This window comes from Adiantum capillus-veneris, chromosome 22, assembly GCF_014529385.1.
Source record: "Adiantum capillus-veneris isolate H3 chromosome 22, ASM1452938v2, whole genome shotgun sequence".
Lineage (NCBI taxonomy): Eukaryota > Viridiplantae > Streptophyta > Polypodiopsida > Polypodiales > Pteridaceae > Adiantum > Adiantum capillus-veneris.
In genome coordinates this window covers 36,199,046-36,223,692 of record NC_140952.1, presented here as the reverse complement: position 1 = coordinate 36,223,692, position 24,647 = coordinate 36,199,046, and the positions used below count along the sequence as shown (strand labels likewise).

The 24,647-nt window shown below is 46.4% G+C and overlaps 1 protein-coding gene across 5 annotated transcripts in view; it reads left to right on the top strand.

Moving 5' to 3' along the window:
* The window catches only part of LOC147429159 (AP-1 complex subunit gamma-2-like), a 244,286-nt gene that overhangs the window by 34,749 nt on the left and 184,890 nt on the right, over window positions 1-24,647 (top strand). For 4 of the 5 annotated variants that reach the window (XR_015185812.1, XR_015185811.1, XM_086495289.1 and 1 more), the window contains exons 2-3: window positions 9,634-9,933; window positions 10,258-10,399. Coding sequence is in view for 3 of the 5 variants with exons in the window: in XM_086495289.1 (XP_086351415.1) it covers window positions 9,634-9,933; window positions 10,258-10,399 (442 nt within the window). In the remaining 2 variants the exon portion in view is untranslated. Of the gene's footprint in view, window positions 1-9,633; window positions 9,934-10,253; window positions 10,400-24,647 lie in introns of those variants that run through there. The other variant, XM_086495291.1, reaches the window with a different exon arrangement.

The window sequence follows — 24,647 nt, the reverse complement described above, 5'->3', positions numbered from 1 at the left end:
ATGGACAGCATGACCAGGTTCAGTTCAGTCAAGTCAGTCTAGGATAGGAAGTGATCTGGCACTTTTGTGAGTCTGTTCGCAAACCGTGTATGTCCAGACACTTAGATTAGATGCATATCCTCTGGTTGCACACAAGATGACGATCAGATTCCAATCAGATCCCATCAATAGCATTTTTACAGTGCATAGGTCTATTTTCCCTATTTTTGACATTTTTCACTTATTATTTTTAAGTGACTTTTGTTGGAAAGTAGGCAGGGCAATTTTGCTAGGTTTGTATATAAGCAAACCAGAGCTAGCACTTTCTGGCAGAAGAGGCAGCAGGAGCACCTTGCTCAACAGGCAACTTCTCAGCAGAACCCAAGAGGCCTAGCGTTTTTGCTCCACAACGACAACCTAGCGTTTTTTACCAGATCACCAGCGTTTTTGCACTTGCAGATTCCGGCGACAGTAGAGCATCAGATCAGCCTAGCGTTTTGCATTTGCAGGACAACCGGCAGCAGCAAAGCAGAATTCAGCCCTAGCGTTTTTGCATCTGCAGGACAACTCAACGTTTTTGCAGATCATCGTGACGGAACATCAAGGAACATCAGCGTTTTAGTTTTCAGCATTCAGTACCCGTAGAAGAAGCCGCGAACCTCGCAAATCTCACCTTCTCGCAGCAGATCCTCACCGCACGGTCTGATCCCGCAAGGTTTATAGTTTCAGCCTGGAAAACGCAGGTTTTCAGCGTGTCGTCGTCGTACCGTCGTCATAGACATCGTCACCGACATAGAGTCAGAATTTAGTAGATAAAGATTTGCAGATTTCAGCCCTTAGCATTTTCAGTTTTCAGCCGTCTCGTTATCGTCCTCATCGTTGTCGACATCGTCGGCAAGTCTCATTGTAGAGATTTGTGCAATCATAAGTAGACCACCCTCGCCATAGAGAGTGGGGCCTTCGGAGGAGGGTTTTACAACTTCTCTGGTGTCGTATTCTCTTCTCTATCTCTCAGTCTCATACACTTTCACGCACAGTGTTCATTCACTTTGTTTGTGTCCATTGCACTCTTTCATTAAGAACGGAAGGCTCTCCCTTCCATAAGAACAAAAGGAACCTTGAGCACAGTTTGGAGCACTTATCTTGAGCAAAGTTCAAACATTCATTCCGCTGCACCTAACATTGGTATTAGAGCTTTGGTAGTGTTCTGTATCACTCAAGGAAAGAACCACAAGAACCACAATTTTTTTTTTGCTTGTTGCGGTCGCTTGTAACCCAAGATTCCTTGGGCGTGTCGATTACTAATTGTGTTTTTGAAGAGTGACAGGAATCCCAAGAAAGAAGGGCTTGTCCAGCCTCCCCTTGTGCCCTTTTCACTCATTGAGAGCGGACCGTGCACTTAGCGGCCGGCCAATCGACGTGAGGTGGGAAAAAGCAACCTTGGTGTGAGCGCAAGGCCGCCAGGGGGTGCGCCAGCGGAAAAGAGCAGAACTCGGGTGAAGAGAAGATCCTTCTCTAACACAGATTGCAAGCAAAAGAAGAACCTCAAGAACTCAAGAACCCAAGAACCAAGACCCACGTTCCTCGTGAACTTAAGAACCCAAGACCACAAGAACCCACAAGAACCCACGACTTTAGAATGGTCATCACTCGAAGCGCAAGGGATACTTCGCTTGGAGGTAATGAGCATGAGAGAGGCGACGAAGAATTTTTCCCACCAGGAGGTTTTTCCGACCCTTCCCCATCTACGCCAAGGATTGCACTAACTCCTATGGAAGCTTTCGACAAGAGGATGATGGACAAGAAGTTAGAAAGCGAAGAAAGAATAGCAGCCATTTACCGCAAATATGAAGAAAGAATGGTAGCCATAGCGCGTGAGAGCGAGCAAGCACGCTTGGAAGCCAAAGAAAGAAGAGCCAAATTTGATGACGAGAACAACGAAAGACAAGCAGAATATGACCGCGAGAACAAAGCAAGACAAGAGAAGAGCGATCAACACATGAAAGAGTTGTGGCGAATTTTTTCTATTGTGCAGGCGCAATTTGCACAGAATCAGGAACAGGAGACTTTCTCAGTCTCTTCTCCACAGTATGACACATAGGATTTGCATGATGATTTGAATGACAATCATAAGCATGATGAATTGCCTGATAATGATAAGCATGATGGTTTGAATGATAATGATGAGCATGATGATTTGGATGACACTGACAAGCATGATGATTTGCATGATCAAGATGCGTTTTCTCACAAGCATGATGAGTTGCATGAAGATGATGTGATTGTTCACAGGGATGATGTGTTAGTTATTACTTTCGTTAGTGAAGCTAACCTCATTTGCAGATTCGATCAGTCACGAAGAACAGATCTTGGCTCTCCAGCCTAGGTCCAAAGAACCCTTACAGGAAGTATTATGTGTTCGCATGATTAGTAGCACGCATTGTTCGAGTGTTTCATTCGTGATTGTTTCATGTATTTTCGTCAGCGTTTTTATGTGATCCCTTTTCCTAGGCATGACATATTGTACGTTGAGCACGTTTCACTCATGGATGCGCACGGATGTATGCGGATTATTCATGAAAAGATGAAAAGTATGCATTCAAGGAAGTCACATTCCATGTCTCTTCCTTGGCACGACACAGTTGTAGAAAGAGCACATGAAAGTATGAGCACCAAGCATGGGCATTTCTGTTGTGAATTGCCACAGTTGATTGCTTTAGATCAGAAGAGAAAGATTCGATCTCATTGTTTGCGTGTGTGTGGTGAACGGTTTGGCACTCCGTCTCTTTGTTCATCTACATTGCATGCACAGTCTTTGAGGAAGACAAGATTTTTTCTAGTCACTTTACATGGAATAGGTATGTTTATGGTTTTGTGTTGGAAATGGTTTCAGGAATTTTCAGCCATTGAGATTCTTGAAGGAGAAAGAAGCATGACTCTAGACGAAGTTGAAGCATCGAAGGAGCCACAGAAGACTTTGTGTCTCTTTCGGTGCGGCCCAAAGAAGCAAGCGTTGCAGACCTTTATGAAGTTCAAGTACCGCACGACCCACACATCAGAGTGGGCCGGCGAAGAGTCCCTTCCAGGATTTCGGATGCTATTGGCGATCTCCCTCGACGCCATATAGTTCGGTACCAGTACCTTACTTTGAAAAGGAGGGGATGTCACGTGACACATCCAACCCTATGTGTCCGTGGAGAAGCTACAACATGACCAGGGTTCAGTTCAGTCAAGTCAGTCTAGAATAGGAAGTGATCTGGCATTTTTGTGATTCTGTTCGCAGATCGTGCATGTCCAGACACTTAGATTAGATGCATATCCTCTGGTTGCACACAGCATGACCATCAGATTCCAGTCAGATCCCATCAGTAGCATTTTTACAGTGCATAGGCCTATTTTCCGTATTTTTGACATTTTTCACTTATTATTTTTAAGTGACTTTTGTTGGAAAGTAGGTAGGGCAATTTTGCTAAGTTTGTATATAAGCAAACCAGAGCTAGCACTTTCTGGCAGAAGAGGCAGCAGGAGCACCTTGCTCAACAGGCAACTTCTCAGCAGAACACAAGAGGCCTAGCGTTTTTGCTCCACAGCGACAACCTAGCATTTTGGACCAGATCAACCAGTGTTTTTGCACTTGCAGATTCCGGCGACAGTGGAGCATCAGATCAGCCTAGCGTTTTGCATTTGCAGGACAACTGGCAGCAGCAAAGCAGAATCCAGCCCTAGCGTTTTTACATATGCAGGACAACTTAGCGTTTTTGCAGATCATCGCGACGGAATATCAAGGAACATCAGCGTTTTCAGTTTTCAGCATTCAGTACCCGTAGAAGAAGTCTCGAAGCTCGCAGATGTCACCTTCCCGCAACAGATCCTCGCCGCACGGTCTGATCCCGCAAGGTTTATAGTTTCAGCCCGGAAAACGCAGATTTCAGCATCTGCGTTTTCAGCGCGTCGTCGTCGTACCGTCGTCACCGACAGAGTCAGAATTCAGCAGATAAAGATTTGCAGATTTCAGCCCTTAGCATTTTCAGTTTTCAGCTGTCTCATCGTCGTCCTCATCGTTGTCGACATTGTCGGCAAGTCCAAGCATTGTAGAGATTTGTGCAATCATAAGTAGACCGCTCTTGCTGTAGAGTGGGGCCTTCGGAGGAGGGTTTTACAATGTCTCTGGTGTCGTATTCTCTTCTCTATCTCTTAGTCTCATACACTTTCACGCACAGTGTCCATTCACTTTGTTTGTGGCCATTGCACTCTTTCATTAAGAACGGAAGGCTCTCCCTTCCATAAGAACAAAAGGAACCTTGAGCACAATTCGGAGCACTCATCTTGAGCAAAGTTCAAACATTCATTCCGCTACACCTAACAGGAAGGTACATCACTAGCCCGTTGAGTTGATTTCACCGTCTCCGAGGCAACATCCTCAAAAGTGACTCTCCGAATCTCTATTTCCATGATAGGTTGTTTATGCATCTTCGACTCATTGAAGATCACATCTAAACTGCGGATGACTCGACGAGATTCTGGGTGCCAGAGACAATATCTCATCTCTCCATCTGCACCATATCCAATGAAAATACATTTGTGTGACTTTGGCTCTAATTTCTGTCGAAGTTGTTTAGGCACGTGAGCATAAGCTTCACAACCAAAAACACGTAGATGGTCATAGTGGGGCTTACGTTTAGACCATAACTCTTCTGGAATCTCATAATTCAATGGCGTACTAGGTGAACAATTTATAATGTGCACTGCGGTCAAGACGGCTTGTGCCCAAAAGCCTTGTGTGAGATTTGCCCTAGAAAGCATGGCTGTGACTCTTTCCTGAATCATACGATTCATGCGCTCAGCAACTCTATTCTGAGATGGTGTGTATGGTGCAGTAAACTGCCTTTTAATCCCCCTTTTAGCACAGAAATTGTCAAACTCCTTGGAGACATACTCTCCACGGTTGTCAGTCCGCAACCTCTTGAGTTTCTTGCCAGACTGATTCTCAACGAGTGCTAAAAATTTCTGGAACACAGGAAGAACTTGATCCTTATGTTTCAAAAAATATGCCCACACCTTTTGCGTAGAGTCATCTATGAATGTCACAAAATAGCTGGCCCCCCCTAGAGATTTGGTTGACATAGGACCACAAATATCACTGTGTACTAAATCTAGAGGTTCAGCTCGCTTTTGACCCAATGGTAAGTGAACGGACCTAGTTTGCTTGCCATAGATACAGTGCTCACAAATAGGAAAGTCAACATAAGACAAGACAGGTAAGTAGCCAAAACGAGTCAAAGTTCTCATTCCTTTTTGGCTAATATGACCTAGCCGGCAACGCCACAACTCAGTAGACGGCAGCTCGGCTATAGATATGTAATCATGACCAACATCTGACACATGCATGGAATACAAGGTACCATGCTTCTGATCTCTGAGTACAACAAGATTACCTTTGCGTACTATCCACGAACCATTGCCAAATATGGTGTTGTAGCCCAAATCATCAAGCCGACCAATAGAAATCAAGCTTTTAGTCAACTTGGGCACATTCTGACATTACATAAAGTAAAATGCGTGCCATTCCTTAGATGCAATTTGACGTTTCCGACACCCTCAATGTCTAGTTCATAAACATCACCAAGTCTCACTTTGCCACAAGAGTGAGAATAAGTAGAGAACCACTCTCTATGTGGTCACATGGAAACTCGCACCAAAATCTACTATCCAATTCTGTGCATACTGCGCATCTTCTGTAACAAGAGCTTCGACAGGTAGATCTGTTGTGAAGACCAATACGTCAGAGGTAAGTGGCATAACAACCGCTGGAAGAGTCTCTACAATAGGAGCATTTGAAGACTCTAGCACATTGATCTCCTCTAACTTTGCTCTGCTCGAGAGTCCGCAGCAAAACCGCTCAATCTGCTCCTTAAAGGTGACCTTCTTAAACGAAGAGGTCGGTAGAAAAGAGTCTCAGAACCTTTCACAATATGCATCCAAAGAATCTCCCTTGGTCATCCGAAGATGGTTCCAAGCGGTTCTTACATCCCGTTCGTACTTCCGGGTCAGCCAAGAAGAAATAAAGAGCCGTTTGAATTTCAACCACTTGACTGGAGCTTCTTTCCTCAGAAGAAGCGTGAACCACCATGTTCGAGCATTTCCTTTTAGAAAAGATGCAGCCCTCCTGATCTTGGAGTGCTCTGAGTAATGCCCTCTAGAGAAGGCTATGTCAAACTGTTGGATGAAGGCCAAAGTCCTCGGAGCATCTCGGAATCCAAAAAAGGATTCAAATTTTATTGACTGTCCACCCTCTTTAAATTCCTTAATCTTCTTGCTCTTGTCTTCGAGAAAGTCGCATTGGTTGGCTCTCTAAAAGTGCTTCTTCTTCGCATAAAACATGTGGTTGTCGGAGTCCGAAGTGTCAGAGGATGACTCGTCCGTAGAGCTATCAGAAAATGGTCGGAATCTGAGTTTCTTTGCCTTTTTCTTGCTTTTTCCGAAGCTTTGCCTTCTGCTTCGCTTCTTGCCCTTTTTGTCCTCCTCACTCGAGTTGAAAGAGCTAGAAGGACTGTCAGAAGAAGAGGAAGAAGAACTGGGTAGTCTTTCAAAATGCACATGCTTCTTCTGCTTTCTTGTAGATGCAAAAGAAGATTGACGGCCCAAGTAACCAGGGTAGTTAGTCCCCTTCTTGCGCTTCTTCAATTGCTTTTTCGATTGATTTTTCGTGTCTCAAAGCTGATTGATCTGGGCCTAAACCACCTCTTGAAGTTCCTCTTTTGTAAACATCCTTGGAGTAGGAGGTTTCTTGATTGCCGGTTTAATTGGTGGTTCGGTGGCTTTCTGCCACTGAGTATGCACTTCAACCATGGATTGCTGAGTCAAAAATTTTGCAAACTGGAGATCTTTAGCAAACTGAAGCATCTGCTTTGTGCAGTCGTCAACCTGTTGTCGACGTTGCATCTCCAAAAGTTCATACTGTGTAGGCTGAAGTGGCCCATACTCATCTCCTATTAAGTCGTTTAAATCTTCTGCATTACCTCCTCCCGTCTTAGCGGTTGCAGAAGAGGTCGATTGATTCTTTTCGGAATCCATAAGTATCGCGAGAAAAGGGATCAGATTTCCTGGTGGAAGAGAAATCGGCCGTGCTTTGATACCACTGTAACAAAATTGGACACCCCAAGTCAAGATTATGTCGCGACACAGCAGAGATTCACTTCAAAACACTTCACAAAATAAGAGAGTAGACACGGTCCGGTGTAGTTCCGTGCCAAGAGATATTGGCCCAAGACTGGCGCCCCTTTCGGTATTTCTTTTTATATTAATCTTTGAGCAAAGTACAACCGCCCGCGGGTGTTCGTTCTCAGATTGTGCGTCCAAATGCTCTGCAGAGTGAGCCCCTTGGGTTCATTATAAAGGTTATAAGGGATGCTAAAAGCAGAGTCCCAAAAGCATTAAACTTAAAAGCAATTTGGTCCAAAAGTATCTTTGGCTAAAATCTGCCAGGAAAAGTAGTCAGCGCCAATTGCGGAAATCCGTACAGCCAGGCCATGTCAGCATCAGCGCAAATCGCGGAGTTCCATACATTCTGCCACGTCAGCAGGCTGTAGCGGAGATAATGTGTCATGCCCTCTATAATGGGTGCTCCTCAGTGCAGTGTGCATGAGATCTCACTCCACAGAATGAAGACAATGAACAACAGAGCAATAACAACACGGCTCAACAGTGAACCTGAACATGAACAGCATGAACATCGACTAACTCAAAGAAACCAATACAGACTCTGGCATGGCAGCACACTCAACTCCAGCCCAGATCTCATGGGTATATTGTGGGGGTGTCGAGGCTCAACTGTACAGGGATGGTGCAAACGTGCTGTGCATAACTCAAGGTGATAGACTCTAGACGACTAACCACACAAGTAGATGATGCTGATAGTGTATCCGACCCTGGACCCAACCACTCATATGTAAGGAGCCACCAACTGCTAGCAGATATCCCAATCCAGCTAAGCCTATCTCCAAACTGAGGTGGTGGTGATCTAGCCTCGGTGTCCACTAGACCACCATCCGTATCACTTGCCACGTGTCACTGCCTAGGGAAGAGTTCGTCCAGTGTAAACTGACCAACTGTGACCTAGTGTGACCAATTGAACTAACTGTCTGTCCTGCCAGTGACACTGTAGCCCTGCTACATAGGCCAACACAAATCGCGGGGTCCTGTACAGCTGCCACGTTAGCGTGAATTGCGGGATTCCATACAGGCAGTGACGTCATCACTTTGTGGGTGCGTGTGTGTATCTGGGTTGCTTTGCCACGTCATCAATTTTTGACTATATATATATATATATACACACACACACACACACACACACACACACACATATACACATATCCATATACCTATACATATAATATATACTTAGGGAAGTACAATCATGAAGTGCATCAAGCTGACTAGCTCCATCCTATTCAAACTGGGGGTGTAAGATGTGGTGCATGGGTGTATAAGACAAAACCGCTAGAGATATGAGAGGTATAAGCACTGTTAACCATAGAGAGCCAATAGGCGACATATACAACTATGTGAGGGCTCCTAGCCTACCATGTCTCCTTGCCTATATAGGGGCTAGAAGTGTAGCTAGATAAAATCACCCAACAACCCTGCGAAAAATAAATAGGGGAGCCGAGAACATAAATGGGCAAAAATGGGCTCTGGACATAAAACAAGGGGCGGACTCAAAAGTGGGCAGTCGGGGACAAAGATGCAGCCTAAATAGTATGCAGTGGGTAGCCAGCTGGGGTGACACTCTAGCCAGACAACTACACCCTAGACAAAGGTGAAGTAATATGAGTGCAACTAGTCTAACAAGTTCATGCTTTAGCAGAGTTCCCATTTAGAGGCAGGTGACAGATTTCTTCCATACTTTCCAGTGTAAGGGACCTTGGATAGAGCTACAAAGATTAGTAGATCGCTACGCCCTCGCCCCTCACAGATCGCGTCGATATATTTACTATCCCCTTATCAAAGCCATTGTTGAGAGGCGGAGATTGATGCCATAATGCAGTGGCCCAGGAGAGAGTTTATGCGATTGTACTTACAGTGACAGCCTACTGAAGAGATCATGCTCTCTGAAATATGCTACAGCTGCCTCCATTGACTTTACTTTTTTGCCAACACTTTTAGCACTTTTAACCTTTTCTTTTGCATTGGACATTGCATTGTATGATGATGAATATGTAATGTCTTGGTACCATAGGTTGTTTAGGCCTTTTCGAGATGTAAATACAGATTTTAGCGTTTGTTATCTTAGTCTTTTGTATTTTCTATAGTGACATTTGGATCATATGACAATGATGTAATCTTCTAGTCTCTAAGGTCTTTTAGGCCTTTTGCAGGTGTAAATAAAAATTTCATTTCATTGCATACATCTTTGTGTATCTGGTTATATAAGCTAATTCTGTCTATTGTCAATATAGTCAGTGTATGACAACAGGGTGAAGTTATCAAAGATTGCTAGAATCATTTAATATGTACACATTTATAAAGAACACAAGCAGACAGAATATGCTAGTTTTTGGAACGCATGCATATTATAATCTGTCGTCTCATTGAGAAAGATTCATGTATGTGATTTGTAGTCTAAGATGCTAAAGTTTTAGATCCTTGAACCAGGGATCTCATCCGGAAAGTTCGAGCATGCAAAACTGCAGCTGAGGAGAGAGACATGATTGCCAAAGAAAGTGCAGCGCTTCGTGCAGCATTCAAAGATGATGACCCCAAACGGCATCGGAATGTTGTTAAACTCATGTTCATGCACATGTTGGGTTACCCAACACATTTTGGACAGATGGAATGTGTGAAATTGATAGCTGCAAGTGGGTTTCCAGAAAAGAGGATGGGATATCTTGGCTTTATGCTACTGCTGGATGAAAAACAAGAACTGCTCATGCTTGTTACCAATTCTATCAAGAAGTATCCAAACTTTGTTTTACACTGCCTCATTGTTTTAAGCATCTGTCTGGATGTGCTCATTTTCCAGGTTCTTGCCATGTCTCTAACTCACTGGTGTGTTTCTAGCACAAAGATGCCTCCACGTATATGAATAAAATAAATAATAACATAACACTCACGATTTGTGTGAAAAACTCGACCTTTCATTGAGCTGCTCACGACCAATAGCCAATTTATCAATCTTTGCACCTCCTTGAAGTTCATGTTCTCTCCCAAGGGTGGTATTGTGTGTCACAGAAAGCAATTTATGGGATTTTATGCATGTAGTCCTTAAATTCCAGTAAGTGATTTTAACAATGCGAACCAATTTACTGTTGGAGTTGCTCTTTGTGCATTCGCAAATTTGTGCTCTTCTGAAATGGCTAGTGATCTTGCCACTGAAGTTGCAAAACTGCTGAAGAACGGAAATCCGTACATACGCAAGAAAGTAAGTTGTGGGTCTTTTAAACATAGCGTTGTGTGATTTGTTTTCACGAGCATAACCAGCAATAGACTGCACATGTGTTGAATCATGTTAAACCTCAAGTTACAGTTCTTTTGTGGTCTTTCTTTACTTATCTTTTCTTTTTGGTGGAGCCAAGAACAAGCCTACAGGCTTGATTGAGCTTGTATTTAGGTGTTTGCAAGCAATCTATCACAAAATGACCTCTCACTGGATCATCACGGGAGGACAGGCCGCAGTGATGGATGGGGGAACATGGAGAAGCCTCTGGTCTCTATGATCTCGCGGCTCATTAGAGCCAAAGCCTCAGTACCACGTACTATTGTACGAGCAGAGCTAGCTGCCCCGCCACTAGTGGTTGAGGCGCTCACCAGATCTGTCTCCTTCATACACCACATGTGGGAACTTCCTAGAGACAGATATGCACGCCTTGCACTTGAATCCTCTCGACAGTTAGCCATGCAGGGAGATGCAGCATGCTGGTATGGGGAGATGGCATCATGGTTTCAGGCGCATGGGTTCAGCATAGACAGATTGCCTCCCTTCCAATACTCACTGGATGCGCCCTCTCTGACTCTTACATAGTCCGAGATCACCAGGCTCATTCGCCAGGACTTGACTCAGCTAGACACGAAGAGAACATAGATACAGCCGGCACATGAGCTGGGCACGAAGATGGCTTTCTACAGAGAGCATCTCCTCCAGCTTACGGAGGATGGTTTTGTGACGAGGCCCAGATACATGGACACCCACTTGTCTCATGGGATATGATGTGCTATTGGCCAGATACGCACATCGTCACACCAGTTGCGGATTGAGACTGGGAGATACAGCGGAGTACCAGCAGAGGCCAGGACATGCCCCCTGTGTGACATCGAGCCTGAGACAGAGTTGCACTACACATGCCACTGCCCCGTCTACTACGAGATACGAGGCCGCTTCCATTGCTTGTTCAGAGAGGGCTTTGGACCATTCTCTAGAGTCATGCGGTACGAGGATCAGAGATGCCTGGGTTTGTTTTTGCTCGAGCTGCGCAGACACAGAGAGAGCCTGATGAGAGGAGAGGCCAGCCAGTCTTAGAGACATATCACAAACTTCTTTAGAGCTGCCACTGGACACCCGGAGGAGTTACCACCGCAGCAGAGCTCGTCGTCTCACACCAGAGGCACACTGATCGACCGAGCGACTGAGCTGGGGAGATCCAGACGCCACGACTGAGGAGGACTACACAGCATCGACGGAGGCTGCATCAGAGGATTCGGATCACTTTGGCTCGACATGCACGACGCCCGGTCAGACTACTGACCATGGAGGAGATTGATGAGATCCGCCAGCGACCGATGCTGGATCTCCTGTGATCTAGCTATCCCGGCTAGCTGTTTAGCTGCTTAGTTCACACCTAGTAGTTCAGGATTCCATAGTATTTCATTTTGTCATTTTGTCATCTTGTCATCTTGTTACTCTGACTTTGTATCAGATCCACCACATTGTAACTTTCTGGTCTCATAGGTCACTTTGGCCTTTTGAAGACGTTAATATAACATTTCATTTCATTTTCTCTCTTATGTTGTTCTTAGAGAGGTATGTTTGAAAAGAATATTGGCCTTCGTACATAAAAGAGAAGATATTCAGCTGCATTTCCACAGTAGCTGGGCATGGTGTATAAGAGTGCAGAGGAGATACTCTTTGAAGGTTTAGGATAAGAGTGCGTGAGTGCAGACATGATACTCTGATGAAATTCCAGCATGCTGCTGGTTTTGGTACAGAAACACCTACATGGATGCAATTGAGTTTCATGATTGGTGCCTTGCTTGTGTATTTCTGCAAGAGGGAGGTTGTGCTTATGGATTTCTATGTGCAAAACTTTGCTTTCAGCTTGTGCTGGCTGGTTGTTCGCCGGTTTTTGAGGCTTTGTCAGCATCCTACCACCCTTCCCTCACTGAAGCCAGTTCCCACTGGCATTACCAGCCTCTTGGCGCTTACCCCCTCTGCTTTTAGTTCCTTGAGATCTGATAGATAGAGAGTGTATGCTTTGTGTTCGAGGATGGTAGGCTCCTAACATCCTAGGTTCCCTAGTTGTTTGAATAGTATGATTCCACTTCACCAGAAAGATGCCCTTCCGATACCACTTCTTGTGATGAAACCTTGCACACGTGCTAATTTTTCCAGAAAGGCAGAGTTCCAGCTCCAATTACCTAGTGAACATGCGCTTACACTCTCCTACCACTTTATAGTGATCAGGAGTGAAGAATCATCCATGTTACTGGCAAACATGAAAGTGTAAGACCTCTGTAGCTATGCACACCCAAGAGAGTCCAACTTTCAACTTCTATACCACAAAATTTTCTTCAAGTAACCACAACACCAAATACGATGAATTCCCTTGGGAATTTTCAAGGCCACACCCAAATAAAGGATTGTTGCAAGAAGAGAAAAAACCTATTGAGGGGAGCTAAATTAGCTATTTTCCGAGTAATTTCAATGTATAGTAGTACCGGCAATTTTGTGAGCATGTGCAGGATGTGCATGTCCGAACGAGTCCATCAGATTAGGTTTTCCAGTTTTAGAACCCTTTTGCATAAATGGATTGTACAAGCGTTTTGACAGATGCGGGATAACGTGCATTCCAACGAGCCATTCCTCGCGTCAAATGGATTCTTGGGTGGGCAGATGTGCGACAGTTTCATCTAGAAACTTCACCCCGGTCAAACTTATTAATAAATCATTTTAGTGATTAACTTTCAAGTATTTGACAGAGGTTTTGCCCTACCTACACCCTAACGAGTTTATAACCTGCAACCTTTGCCTATAAACGGAGCACCTCTCCCAGCATTTTGGCATCAGATTGAGCTAGCGCCAGCAATAGAGCATCTTGGTGTTTTTGGCTCCCAAATCAACCGTAGCGTTTTTGTCTGGAGGCCTTACAAAGCTAGCATGCTGCCACACATCCGAAATCCTCAGTCATACAAAACCTCTCCCAAGCTGCCAGCTCAACTCCATGCACAGTAGCATGGCTACCACCAATCCTGTCAGAGGGGTCCTCCAACATGTCCCCCTATGCACCATTGCTCTGCCTGCGGTAGAGACTCAACAATCTATGACCAAAACTCTGCTCGTGCACTCGCCACATTGGGCGCATAGATGTTCAGGAAGCCCACAAGGCAACCCTGAACCTGCATAGTGATCCACTGAGCCCTGCCTGGCACAAAAATCCCTCTGCCCACAATGGTCTGCTGCAAAGAATCCGCAATAGTCATACATACCCCACCCTGGATGCCTCCAGGTCCAAAAGTAGCTGACCAAAAAGTATCATATCGTCCATGCAAAAGCTGACCACATCGTCTAGTGCGGCTCTCACATAGATGATGCTCCTATAGCATGAGGATGTCAATCTCTCCTCCCACAAGGCATCGCTGAAGCTCCTCACGCGGTCGGCCCCTCTGACGTTGAAACTGAGGCCCACCTAATCCCTGCACATTCCACGAGACGATCCTCATGGGGAGCGAGAGAGAACGGATGCTGCCGCAGCAACTAATGTGCTATCTTCGAGGCTGGCTTGGATGGGGAGTAATCTGCATTTGAGCGTCCTCTTAGATTGGCGTGACCGCAAAGAGTGCCTGGCCCAAGCCCAAGTAGACTGAGCCGTGCGTAAAGCAACCTCCTCTTTCCAGGAGTCCTCATGAATGTGTACATAGCATGGCGGGCACTGCGTATCAGCAAAGAAATGAATCACAATGTGTCTATATCCTGCTACATCTGGAGGGGTCACAACAAATTTGGCCAATGGCCAAAGAGTCTGAAGCATGTCTGTAACTCCTAGGTCTCCCGTGTGGTGAGAGAATTCTAGGGCTTGTGTCTGTAGCCACTCCAACACTGAGTCGAGAGTCCACTCAGTCTGGTCCTTGCCGCAAAGGGGAAAAGAGAAGCCAACCGTTGAGTCCAAGGCCTCTACCCCCCTAGCTGCAAGGAACAAAACATGAACCCTGAAGCAGGCTGCCTCAAAGTCTGCTGAGGTGTCACCGAGAAAGCGTGTAAAGGCGTAGGCAAAGAAGTCCCATCGGCGCCGAATGTCGAAACTCGTCAAACCACGAGAGATTGCTGCAAAGGGAGACGTCTGTACCAGAAGAGGGGGTCGCAAGAAAGGTTGTCCCTCTCTCACCAAGCGACTTGTGGCAAAGGCGCTGCCAAGAGATCTCCTAGCAGCCTGGGATGGCCCTGCACCCTGGGTCGACTGTGGGACTGGAGTGGGAGGGGGGGGGGGGGGGGGGTGTAGGAGCAGGGAGAGGAGGGGGGCGAGGGGGGTCGGCAAAGGTAGAGGGGCGGGGAGGAGAGGCGGCAGGAGCAGGAGGCAGGGGGGGGGGCTGAGGAGGAGGGGGGGAACTCGGGGGGAGGCGGGGCTGTCGAGGGTGAAGCTGGATCAAGGACCTCGTCTTGCTCAAGGGAACCAAATCGGTTCCCCGTGCGAACCCACTGCAGCTGGGCAGGCGCCTGAGGACCACGCTGAGTGCCAGGCTGTCGTTGTGGCCCCTACCGTCATCGACCACGAATCTGCTGCCATCCCTCCTCCGTTGGAGCTCCAGGCTCGGAGGGTGGCTCTGCCTGTGTGCTTTGTGTCTCTGCCTGTGGCTGCTGGCCAGCCCCTGAAGGCTGGGGTTGGTGGGCCTGTGGTGTAGGTCGGCGCCTCCTCCGTGGACAGGCCTTCGCAAGATGGCTCATCTGTCGACAAATGAAGCATTGATTCAGGAGGCTCGAATACTCCATGCTCTGTCTAAACCAACCCCCACTCACCCTAGGAAGTAGGATGACCTTCGGGAGAGTGTGAGTGTCCCTAACTAGAACGCGAACTGAGGGAATGCCGGCCCCCTTGGTAGCTACTGAGGCTGCCGTGCGAGGTTTCTCCAGGACAGTCCCAATAGCTAAGCCTATCCTGGAAAAAAGTGGTTGGTACTCCCTCCACAAACCAGGGAAGCAGATGGAGATGGAAATGCCTGCCTTCTCTACCAGAACACCTGAAGCAGGGTCAAAACCGTGTCTCCACTGTCGAAAGTGGGCTCGAACTGCTCGGATGGTCAAGGGACTCATGGCAATGACCTTGGACGCCATCTCGGAGGTCTCAAACTCGATCTGGTAGTAGCCTCGTCCAAGGATCTGAACATCCAAGATCTTGCCCACCTCTGTGAGAAGGCGGGCCTGGAGAAGATCACGCAGCTCTCCTTTGTTGGGTCTGGTGCCGAGAATCTTGCAGATGACGGAGGTCGCTTGGAGGCGCTCCACCTCTGCTGCAAGGCTCGCTTGCTCTGTCGGTGAAAGAGCACGTCGGATGGTGGGCTTTGCAGGGTCGGGCGAGGGGGCTTCTGAGGAGTCCCTCTGGGGCGGAGCAGGAGCTTCCATTTGTGTCTGCTGTTGAGTAGGAAAAGAGGGGGCATGAAAACAAACACCTGAGGACTCGGTGATTGAAGTCCCAACGAGAACTCCACTGCAAGGCTGAATAGGTGAGGCCTTCTGGGGGAGGGGACTAAAGGTGCGCAAAGGTGGGGGCGAATGGAGATGTTGGTCACTGTGTGCGGGGGCAGTGGGTAGCAAATGCGTGCGTCATGCTGTTTCGCCAATGGGCAGCGAACGAGCAGTGGGGGGGGGCTACGGGTGAGCGGGCTGGGCAGTGTGCTGGCTGGGCGTAGGCAGAGCAGCGTGCGAATGGGGTGGCGCGCAGGCAGGGCCAGGCAGGAGGCAGCGCACAGGCAGGGACAGGCAGGGGGCAGCGTGCAGGGGCGGGGAGGGAGGAGAACGCTGGCGGGGGGGGGGGGAGGCAGGAGCAGGCGGGGGATGGAAGGGAGCGGGAGCAGCAGCGAGCCTTTCGATTGGGCAAACATCGTTCTCCAGTGTTATTGGTTTTAAAGAAAGACGGATCTTGGAGAATGTGCATTGATTATAGAGCTCTCAATAAAATCACCATCAAGAACAAATTTCCGATTCCGAGGATCGATGTTTCAGCAGGATCGATTTTAAAAGCGGATATCATCAGATCCGAATTGCCCGGGGAGAAGTCTACAAGACTGCTTTTCGGACGAGCTTCGGGTTATATGAATTTTTGGTGATGCCTTTTGGCCTTACCATTGCTCCAGCGACTTTTAATAGAATGATGGATAGGATTTTGAGAGAGTACAGATCTTTTGTTGGCACTTTCTTTGATGACATTATAGTCTTCTCCAAGGATGAGGCAGAACATAGACATCATCTGCTACAGGTCTTTCAGGCATTGCGAGATCGCAAGTTGGTGATCAATGCCAAGAAGAGTGAATTTTCCTTACCGGAGATACACTTTCTGGGACACATCGTCTCAATAGCAGGAGTACAGATGGATCGGGCCAAGATTGAGACTATACGTGATTGGCCCGATTTGAAGAATGCCCATGAAGCTAGAAGCTTCTTAGGCTTATGTTCTTACTGTCTGCGGTTCATTAGAAAGTTTGCAGAGGTTGCTTCCCCTTTGCACATTTTGACACAGAAAGGAGTCCCTTTCTCGTGGGGACCCACATAGGTGACTGCCCTTTCAGACTTTGAAAGAGAAATTGACTACGGGACCAGTTTTGACTTTGCCGGATTTGCAAAAGTCATTCAAAGTATATTGTGATGCTTGTGGTCGTAGTCTGGGTGCAGGCCATGTCATTGCCTATGAGAGCCGATTGTTTTCAAGGCCGGAATTGACAGCACAAATTTATGAGAAAGAGCTTTTGGCGGTTATCCATGCTCTTACTCAGTGGTGACATTACCTACTTGGAGCCGATTTTACGGTCTTCATTGATCATTAGAGTTTACGCTACTTCTTGTCACAGAAGCAGCTTTCGGAAAAGCAGATGCGGTGGGCTAACATCTTGTCACAGTTTCACTTCGAGATTGTCCATCTAATGGGATAGAAGAACTTGGTGGCAGATGCTTTGTTCCGGAAGCCATTGGTCTTGGCTATTTCCGCAATTCATGATAGGAGCTTCGAGGACATGGACGATTAGTACGCCACAGATCCAAATTTTTCTGATGTATTCACACGAATACAGAATGGGGAGGTAGTAGCGGGATATTCCATATGGGATGGCTACTTGATGAAGCAAACGATGTTGTGCATTACATAGCCGTTGAGGGAAAAGATTCTAACCACCATTTACGGGTCACCACGGCATTGATACCACCTTGAAAGGTGTGGAGCGTTACTTCTTTTCGCCGAGACTCAAGAAGGATATGTACGATTTTGTACGCAGTTGCTTGGTATGCTAGAAGGTCAAGTTTGACAGGCATAAAGTACAGGGATTGTTACAACCTTTACCCATTTCCACCCGCCCTTGGGAAAGTATTGCTATGGATTTCATTTTTTATCTCCCGAAGACACAGGGTGGGCACGATGGTATCTGGTTATTGATAGATTTAGCAAGCAAGCTCATTTCATTCCAGTGAAGAAAACAGTCAAGCCAGATCATTTAGCGAGATTGTTTATTGCCCATATATTTAGATTGCATGGCATGCCTGAGACAATAGTCTCTGACAGAGATCCCCGATTCACGAGTTTGTTTTGGAAGGCTATTTGGTCGAACATTGGCACACGGTTGCAGTTCTCGTCATCACAGACAGATGGGCAATCTGAGATTGCAAATTCAGTCGTAGTGTATTTATTGAAGTCTTACATTTTTTATCAGAAGACTCAATTGGAAATTTTTTTGCCCTTGGTGGCATTTGCCTACAATAACACGATCCACTCTTCGACGGGGAAGGCGCCATTTGAGATTATTGAAGGTGCTACGAAGGTTCCACCCTTCCTTAGCACGAAAGATAAGATTTTTGAAGCCACTAGTATATGAGGGACTGGGACACTGCTTTTGCCAAGGTCCAAGAGGCTTTAGAGAAATCTCAAGAAAGACATAAGAAGGCAGCATATCAACATTGTTGCGATTTCAAATTAGAGGAGAACGATTGGGTGCTCTACGTTTTGAGAAGGCACGCCTAAGAAAACGAAAAGGAAAGGAGCGGCTTGTTTTTTAGCATGAGATACTATGGACCTTTCCAGATAAAAGAAAAGATAAATGATGTCTTCTTTAGACTGAAGCTGCCTGATACTTGGAAGATTCACAATGCTTTTCATGTGAGTCTATTGATGCCGTTTAAAGGCGATGTACCCGATTATGGGGAGCCAGATGAGCAATCCGAAGCGGAGGAAAGCGAGGAGATACTCGTTCCAGAACAGATTTTGGCACATAAAGATAGAAAGATAAAAGGTAAAATGATAAGGCGGTCTCTTGGTAGTGTCACAAACTGATGACGTGGCAGTACCCACATACACGGACACACACTGCTATCCCGGATTATGCATCAACAGTCTGACACGTGGCATCGTACGGACTCCCAGATTTTGCGACGCAGATTTCGCTGACTGTTGACGTGGCATTCTCCGCAAAACGCGCTGACATCCTGACATGGCAGCGTACGGATTTCCAAAAATTGCGATGGCTGCTTTTTGGCAGATTTTTGGAGCCAAGCTTTTTGGGGATAATAGCTTTTAAAGTTGAGAAGCTTTTGATTTTAAAAGATTTTGGGGCTTTGCTTTTGGGCATCCCTTGTACCTTTAAATAAGTGGGCAAGGCCTCACTTCTCAAAGCATCTAGACACAGAGTCTGAGAGTGAGCACCTACCCGCTCTCCTATACTTTGAACACAGATTAATACAAAAAGAAATACTGAAAGGGGCGCCAGTCTTTGGGGCCAATACCTCTGGGCACGGAACTACGCCGGACTATTTTGAAGTGAATCTCTGCTGTGTCGCATTAGAATTTTGACTTGGTGTGTCCAAGTTTGTTAAAATCAGGATTTGTTAGCGGCCTATGACTACAAAGGAAGGTGCCATCCAGATCAGCCTATTAGCTTTGTTGTCTTGGCATTGTTTGAACAACCATCTCTCCCTTCTGCTTTGGAGAATTCCATCATTCCAAACATTGCATCGTTGATCTGTACACATCTTTGGTAGCACATCAGGTCCACACCATCTGCATCTTCTTAGCAATCGGTAGCCATCAATCCAGAGCCAAAGGGTTCCAATCCAAGGCAACCACCACGGGAGTTCACAGGCATCGTGAGCCTACATTCGTAGCCACATCTATTGCAGAGACGAGGATTCATCTAGAGCTTCCATCATACGGCAATCTAGTCGAAGCCCCAAGAGGAGCCTTTATCTTTGAGGAGTTATTTGGCGGTTTCATGAGACATCATATAGAGCACTTGCCATGGTTCGTGGGAATTCCAAAGGACATATCCATCTTCATCTCCCATTCGGCGTTGCTCTCGCCATTCTTTCCGCATAGACTTGTCGGTAACCTTCGTGGGCATCAACGTTTGCATATCTAGCCATTCGTTTGACATGCATCCATCTGGTTTGCAGTTTGATTCACACCATCCGAGTTGCGGCAACAAAGGCTGTCCGGTAACCAACAAGGGAATCGTTGATCCAGGAGGTGATCCATCCGTTTTTGGGAGTAGATGTATGATCACCATCTGTGTCTTTTGGACATTTCTACATCATCCGGGGCAGCCTCTTTCTTAAAAGTCTCCGTGCAGGTCATCATCTAGCAGGCCATTCATTCAAGACCATCTTATGGCATGCATGGAGTTCGGTACAAGTACCTCACCTTAAGCAAGAGGGGATGTCACGTGCACATGGCTCTGTGTGCCATGTTGACATGCTTCATCGATTTGCAGAGCCAATTTTCCACCTATCCTTAGATAGGGGTGTTTAGAATCCTAGGAGGATTAGTATTGTAGCAGGGCTACAGTGACAAGGGTTACAATATCACTGGTAGTTAGTTATAGTTGGTCAGGAGTTCACAGTGGACGGACTCTCACTTGGGCAGTGACACGTGGCAAGTGATACGGATGGTGATCTAGTGGACACCGTGGCAAGATCACCACCACCTCAGTTTGGAGATAGACTTAGCTGGATTGGGATATCCGCTAGCTGTTGGTGGCTCTTTAGGAGATATACATGTGTGGTTGGAGATATCATTATCATCATCATCTATTGTGTATGGTCGAGCGTCTTGCGTCTCGAGTCTTGAGTTGATGCACAACACTTCTGCACCACCCCTGCACATTTAAGCCTCAACACCCCCATTGTACCCTTGAGTCTGGGCTTGGAGCTGAGTGCATTGCCAAGCCAGAGTCTGTATGGTTCTTTGAGTTTATCGAGTTCCACTGAGTTCCGAGTCTGTTGTGCTTTGAGTTGTCGTTCCATTTTAGTGTGATGTTTTCTTTCTGTTGGGGTGAGGTTTCTTGCATACTGCATTGAGAAGCACCCAGTGAAACCGGCCCGTAGGGCGGTAGGCGTTGGCTTTCACCCCAAATTCTTTACTTTAAACACACACACAGAGCACTTTGCAAAGAGAACCTGCGACGGGAGTTAACACTTGAATACACACACGGCTCGGAAGCTAGAATGCCCCGAGCAGACGCCGACAACCTGTAGGCCCCAAAATTGGCGCCCCTTTCGGTATTTCTTTATTCTTTAGGAGGGTAAATTACAAGGTAAGGTCCTGGGAATCTTTCACGTGTATCCACCTAGATACCATTTGATTTGGCCAAATTTCGGTAGCATAACAGCCCTAAAATTTGCGCGAAACCAATTCCGCTGCTGGAACTCGCTTGCACTGTCGTATACCCTCTGATTCCTGTCCAAAAACAATAAATTCAGCACGCTGTATTTACTGGTTTTTGCCCTGTTTTCAGCCCCAAACAGTCCCCTAACTGTCCTTTGCCAGTGGGGCACGATTCCCAATGATCCTGGCGTCCGTATGGCTGAAAAACAGTGAATTTACAGCGCATACACAACGCTGATTTTGCACCTGTACGGTGAGGTTATGACCCTCACCAGTGCCTGCTTTGGAGCAGCAGTTAGCTACCCCTGTTCCTGCTCAAGGAGGCTCTTGCCTCAGCACAAAAGCATGAACCCACACAACTGTACATCAGTCAAATGAGTAGCCCTCTTGTGGGGCATCACATAACTGCACGTAGGGGAGAGAGAGAGCAGTGTGTAGTGTGCAGGGCATCACTCCTAGCACCACACTGTACATGAGAGGGAAAGAAAGCACTCCATAGCTCTTAACCTGTGACAGGTTGCAAATGAGGCCTCTCCCAGCATAAAAATCAGCGCCCATTTTTCTGCAAGAGGCAAGTGCATGAAAAGTTGACACTTGGTGCATTTACAAGCATTTTCCCGTTTCGGGTTCGCCGCTTAAAAATATCCCAACCGACGCGTCAGTTGACTTCGCGGCAGAGTTATAAAGTGTTCCCCTAGTCATACCGGAGGTAATGACGCGAACACATTTCCCGGCCCAAAATAGCAGTTCCCTAAATTTTAGGAGATGCTTCCGTTGGGTTCCCACTGGTCTTTTGACCATCTATCCTCATTGGAGCCGCATCCAAAGGTGCAATGTGGCCCAACTGTCGGATACTTTTTGTTGGTAGTCCCACCTTGACTTTACGCCTTAATTGAGTTCACTTCCTAGTATCCACCAACTTGCTAAGTGCGACGGGGGGACCTATATGATCTTGCTCTGAGCCTAGACATCCTCTTACCATATGAATTCCAGTGCCGACCACTTCCCGTCTGCGGGTGAATCTACCGTTCACATTGGCCATACAATGTCCGACCGTTTGCTACTTCAAGAAGAGGGTCTTAAACAAATAAAATAAACCCCATTGGAAGGAAACCAACAACCAAGGTTAGCAGTTGCCACATCTCTGTGACATGGTTAATAACTGCCTCGTCCTCGTGACATACCCCCCTCTTGAAATCGCAAACGTCCTCGATTGCATACCATAAATACACGCCACTGATGATCTTGTGCTATTAACACTCTTTTATCATCGCATGTATCCGCAAGAAAGGTCGTAACATAGATAGATACAAATGACTTAATGAGGCCTTCATACTTTTTCCATTTCCATCTATGGCACTGAACTCATATGTACATTTGATGTACTAGCTCTATCATTACCCCTCCTTTGCACACGTTGGGTTGGGGCATAAGTAGGCTGTAACCCAAAGGCTTCAAGGTAGAGCTGCAATACATTTGGTGACTCTGACAGTTCATGCTCTTCCATCCACTTTGCATCCATAGGCGGATAGTTCTTGAACTTCACCAAATAGCGTCTTGCAACTTGTCCTTTAACTTTTCTGTCCTTATGTGCCAAAACTTGCTCAGGTACCAGGATCTCATCAAGTTCCTCAACTTCTGGCTGATCCTCAACTGGCATATCTTCTGGCACATCACCCACGAAGGGTCTTAGAAGACTCACATGAAACGCATTATGAATCTTCCACACATCAGGCAGTTTCAGCCTGTAAGCCACATCGTTGATCTTGTCAAGCACTTGAAAAGGCCCATAGTATCGCATGCTGAGCTTAGGAAACAGCCGTTCCTTGCCCTTCATCTTCTTTAACCTTGCCTTTTCGAACCTTAAGAGAACCCAATCACTAGGTGATAGTAGCAATTCACGACGGTGACGATCAGCAGCCTTTTTCTGTTTTGCCGGAGTCTTCTCCAAGGCAACTTTAATCTTCTTATACATCTCATCCATGTTCTCAACATATCGATCTGCCTCAAAGATCTTGTCCTTTGTATGCAAAATAGGAGGAACCTTTTTGCCGCCTTCAACAATCTCAAAAGGTGCTTTGCCAGTAGACGAATGCACCGTATTATTGTACGCATACTCAAGCATAGGCAAATACTGTTCCCACTTGCCCTTATTATCTGACACATAGCATTTCAGCAGATCTAAGACAATAGAATTGGCCTCTTTTGACTGTCCATCAGTTTGTGGATGAAACGAAGACGAAAACTTGAGCGTAGCGCCCATGTTCTCAAACAATCCTCTCCAGAACAAACTGGTCATGCGAGGATGACGATCACTGATAATCGATTGTGGCATACCATGGTACTTAAACACATTGTACATGAACAAGCGTGCCATCTGATCAGATTTTATCTTCTTCCTGACAGGGATAAAATGGGCCTGCTTGCTGAACCTGCAGATAATGGTCCATATACCATCATTCCCTGTTGGCGTCCTTGGAAGATCAAAGATAAAGTCCATAGCAATGCTTTCCCATGGCTTATCCGGAATCGGCAGTGGTTGTAACAACCCTGGTGCCTTTTGCCTGTCAAACTTGACCTTTTGGCAAACTATGCATGCTCGCACAAAGGCATCCACATCTCTCCTCAAGGTAGGCCAATAGAAGAACGTCTCTACCGCTTTAACTGTTGCATCAATGCCACGATGCCCTGCATACGGTGGGACATGACTCTCTTCCATGACCTTATGTCGCAATGGCCTAGTGACACAAAGTCTGCCATGCATCATCATAAAACCATCTCTGAGGAGGTAGTGCTCATGATGTTGCCCCTCTTGTAACTGTTCAAAGATCCTTGCAAAATCTTCATCAACAGTATACTGTTCCTTCATGTCATCTAACTCATGATGATAAGGAATTGACACAGCTGAAATTTGTGGCTTTCTTGATAACGCATCAGCCACAACATTCTTCTTGCCTTCCACATGCATAATCTGGAAGTGGAACATGGAAAGAATGTTCGCCCATCGCATATGCTTTTCGGATAACTTTGACTGTGTCAAGAAGTATCGCAAGGTCTGATGATCTGTTTGGACAACAAAATCAGCACCTAAGAGGTAGTGCTTCCAGCTAGAAAGCGCATGAATCACGGCCAAGAGCTCTTTCTCATAGACTTGCATAGTCCTCTCTGGCCCTTGCAAAATTCGGCTTTCATAGGCTACTACCCGTCCATCTTGCATTAGCACTGCTTCGATGCTACTGCCACACGCGTCACACTGGACCACAAATGACTTCCTGAGATCTGGCAGAACAATAACTGGATCTGAAGTCAACTTTTCCTTTAAGAGACTAAAAGCTGAAATCTCTTTTTGGGTCCATCTGAAAGTGACCTCTTTCTTTTGCAATGCGTGAAGAGGCGATGCTATCTCTGCAAAATTTCTGATAAACCTTCTATAGTAGGAACACAATCCCAAGAAGCTTCTGACATCGTACACAGTCTTCAAGTCTGGCCATGTCTTGATAGCTTCGACCTTTGCGGGATCCATTCTAACACCATCCTTTGAGACTATGTGGCCCAGAAAGTGAATCTCTTCAAGGAAGAATTCACTTTTCTTAGGATTGACAAGTA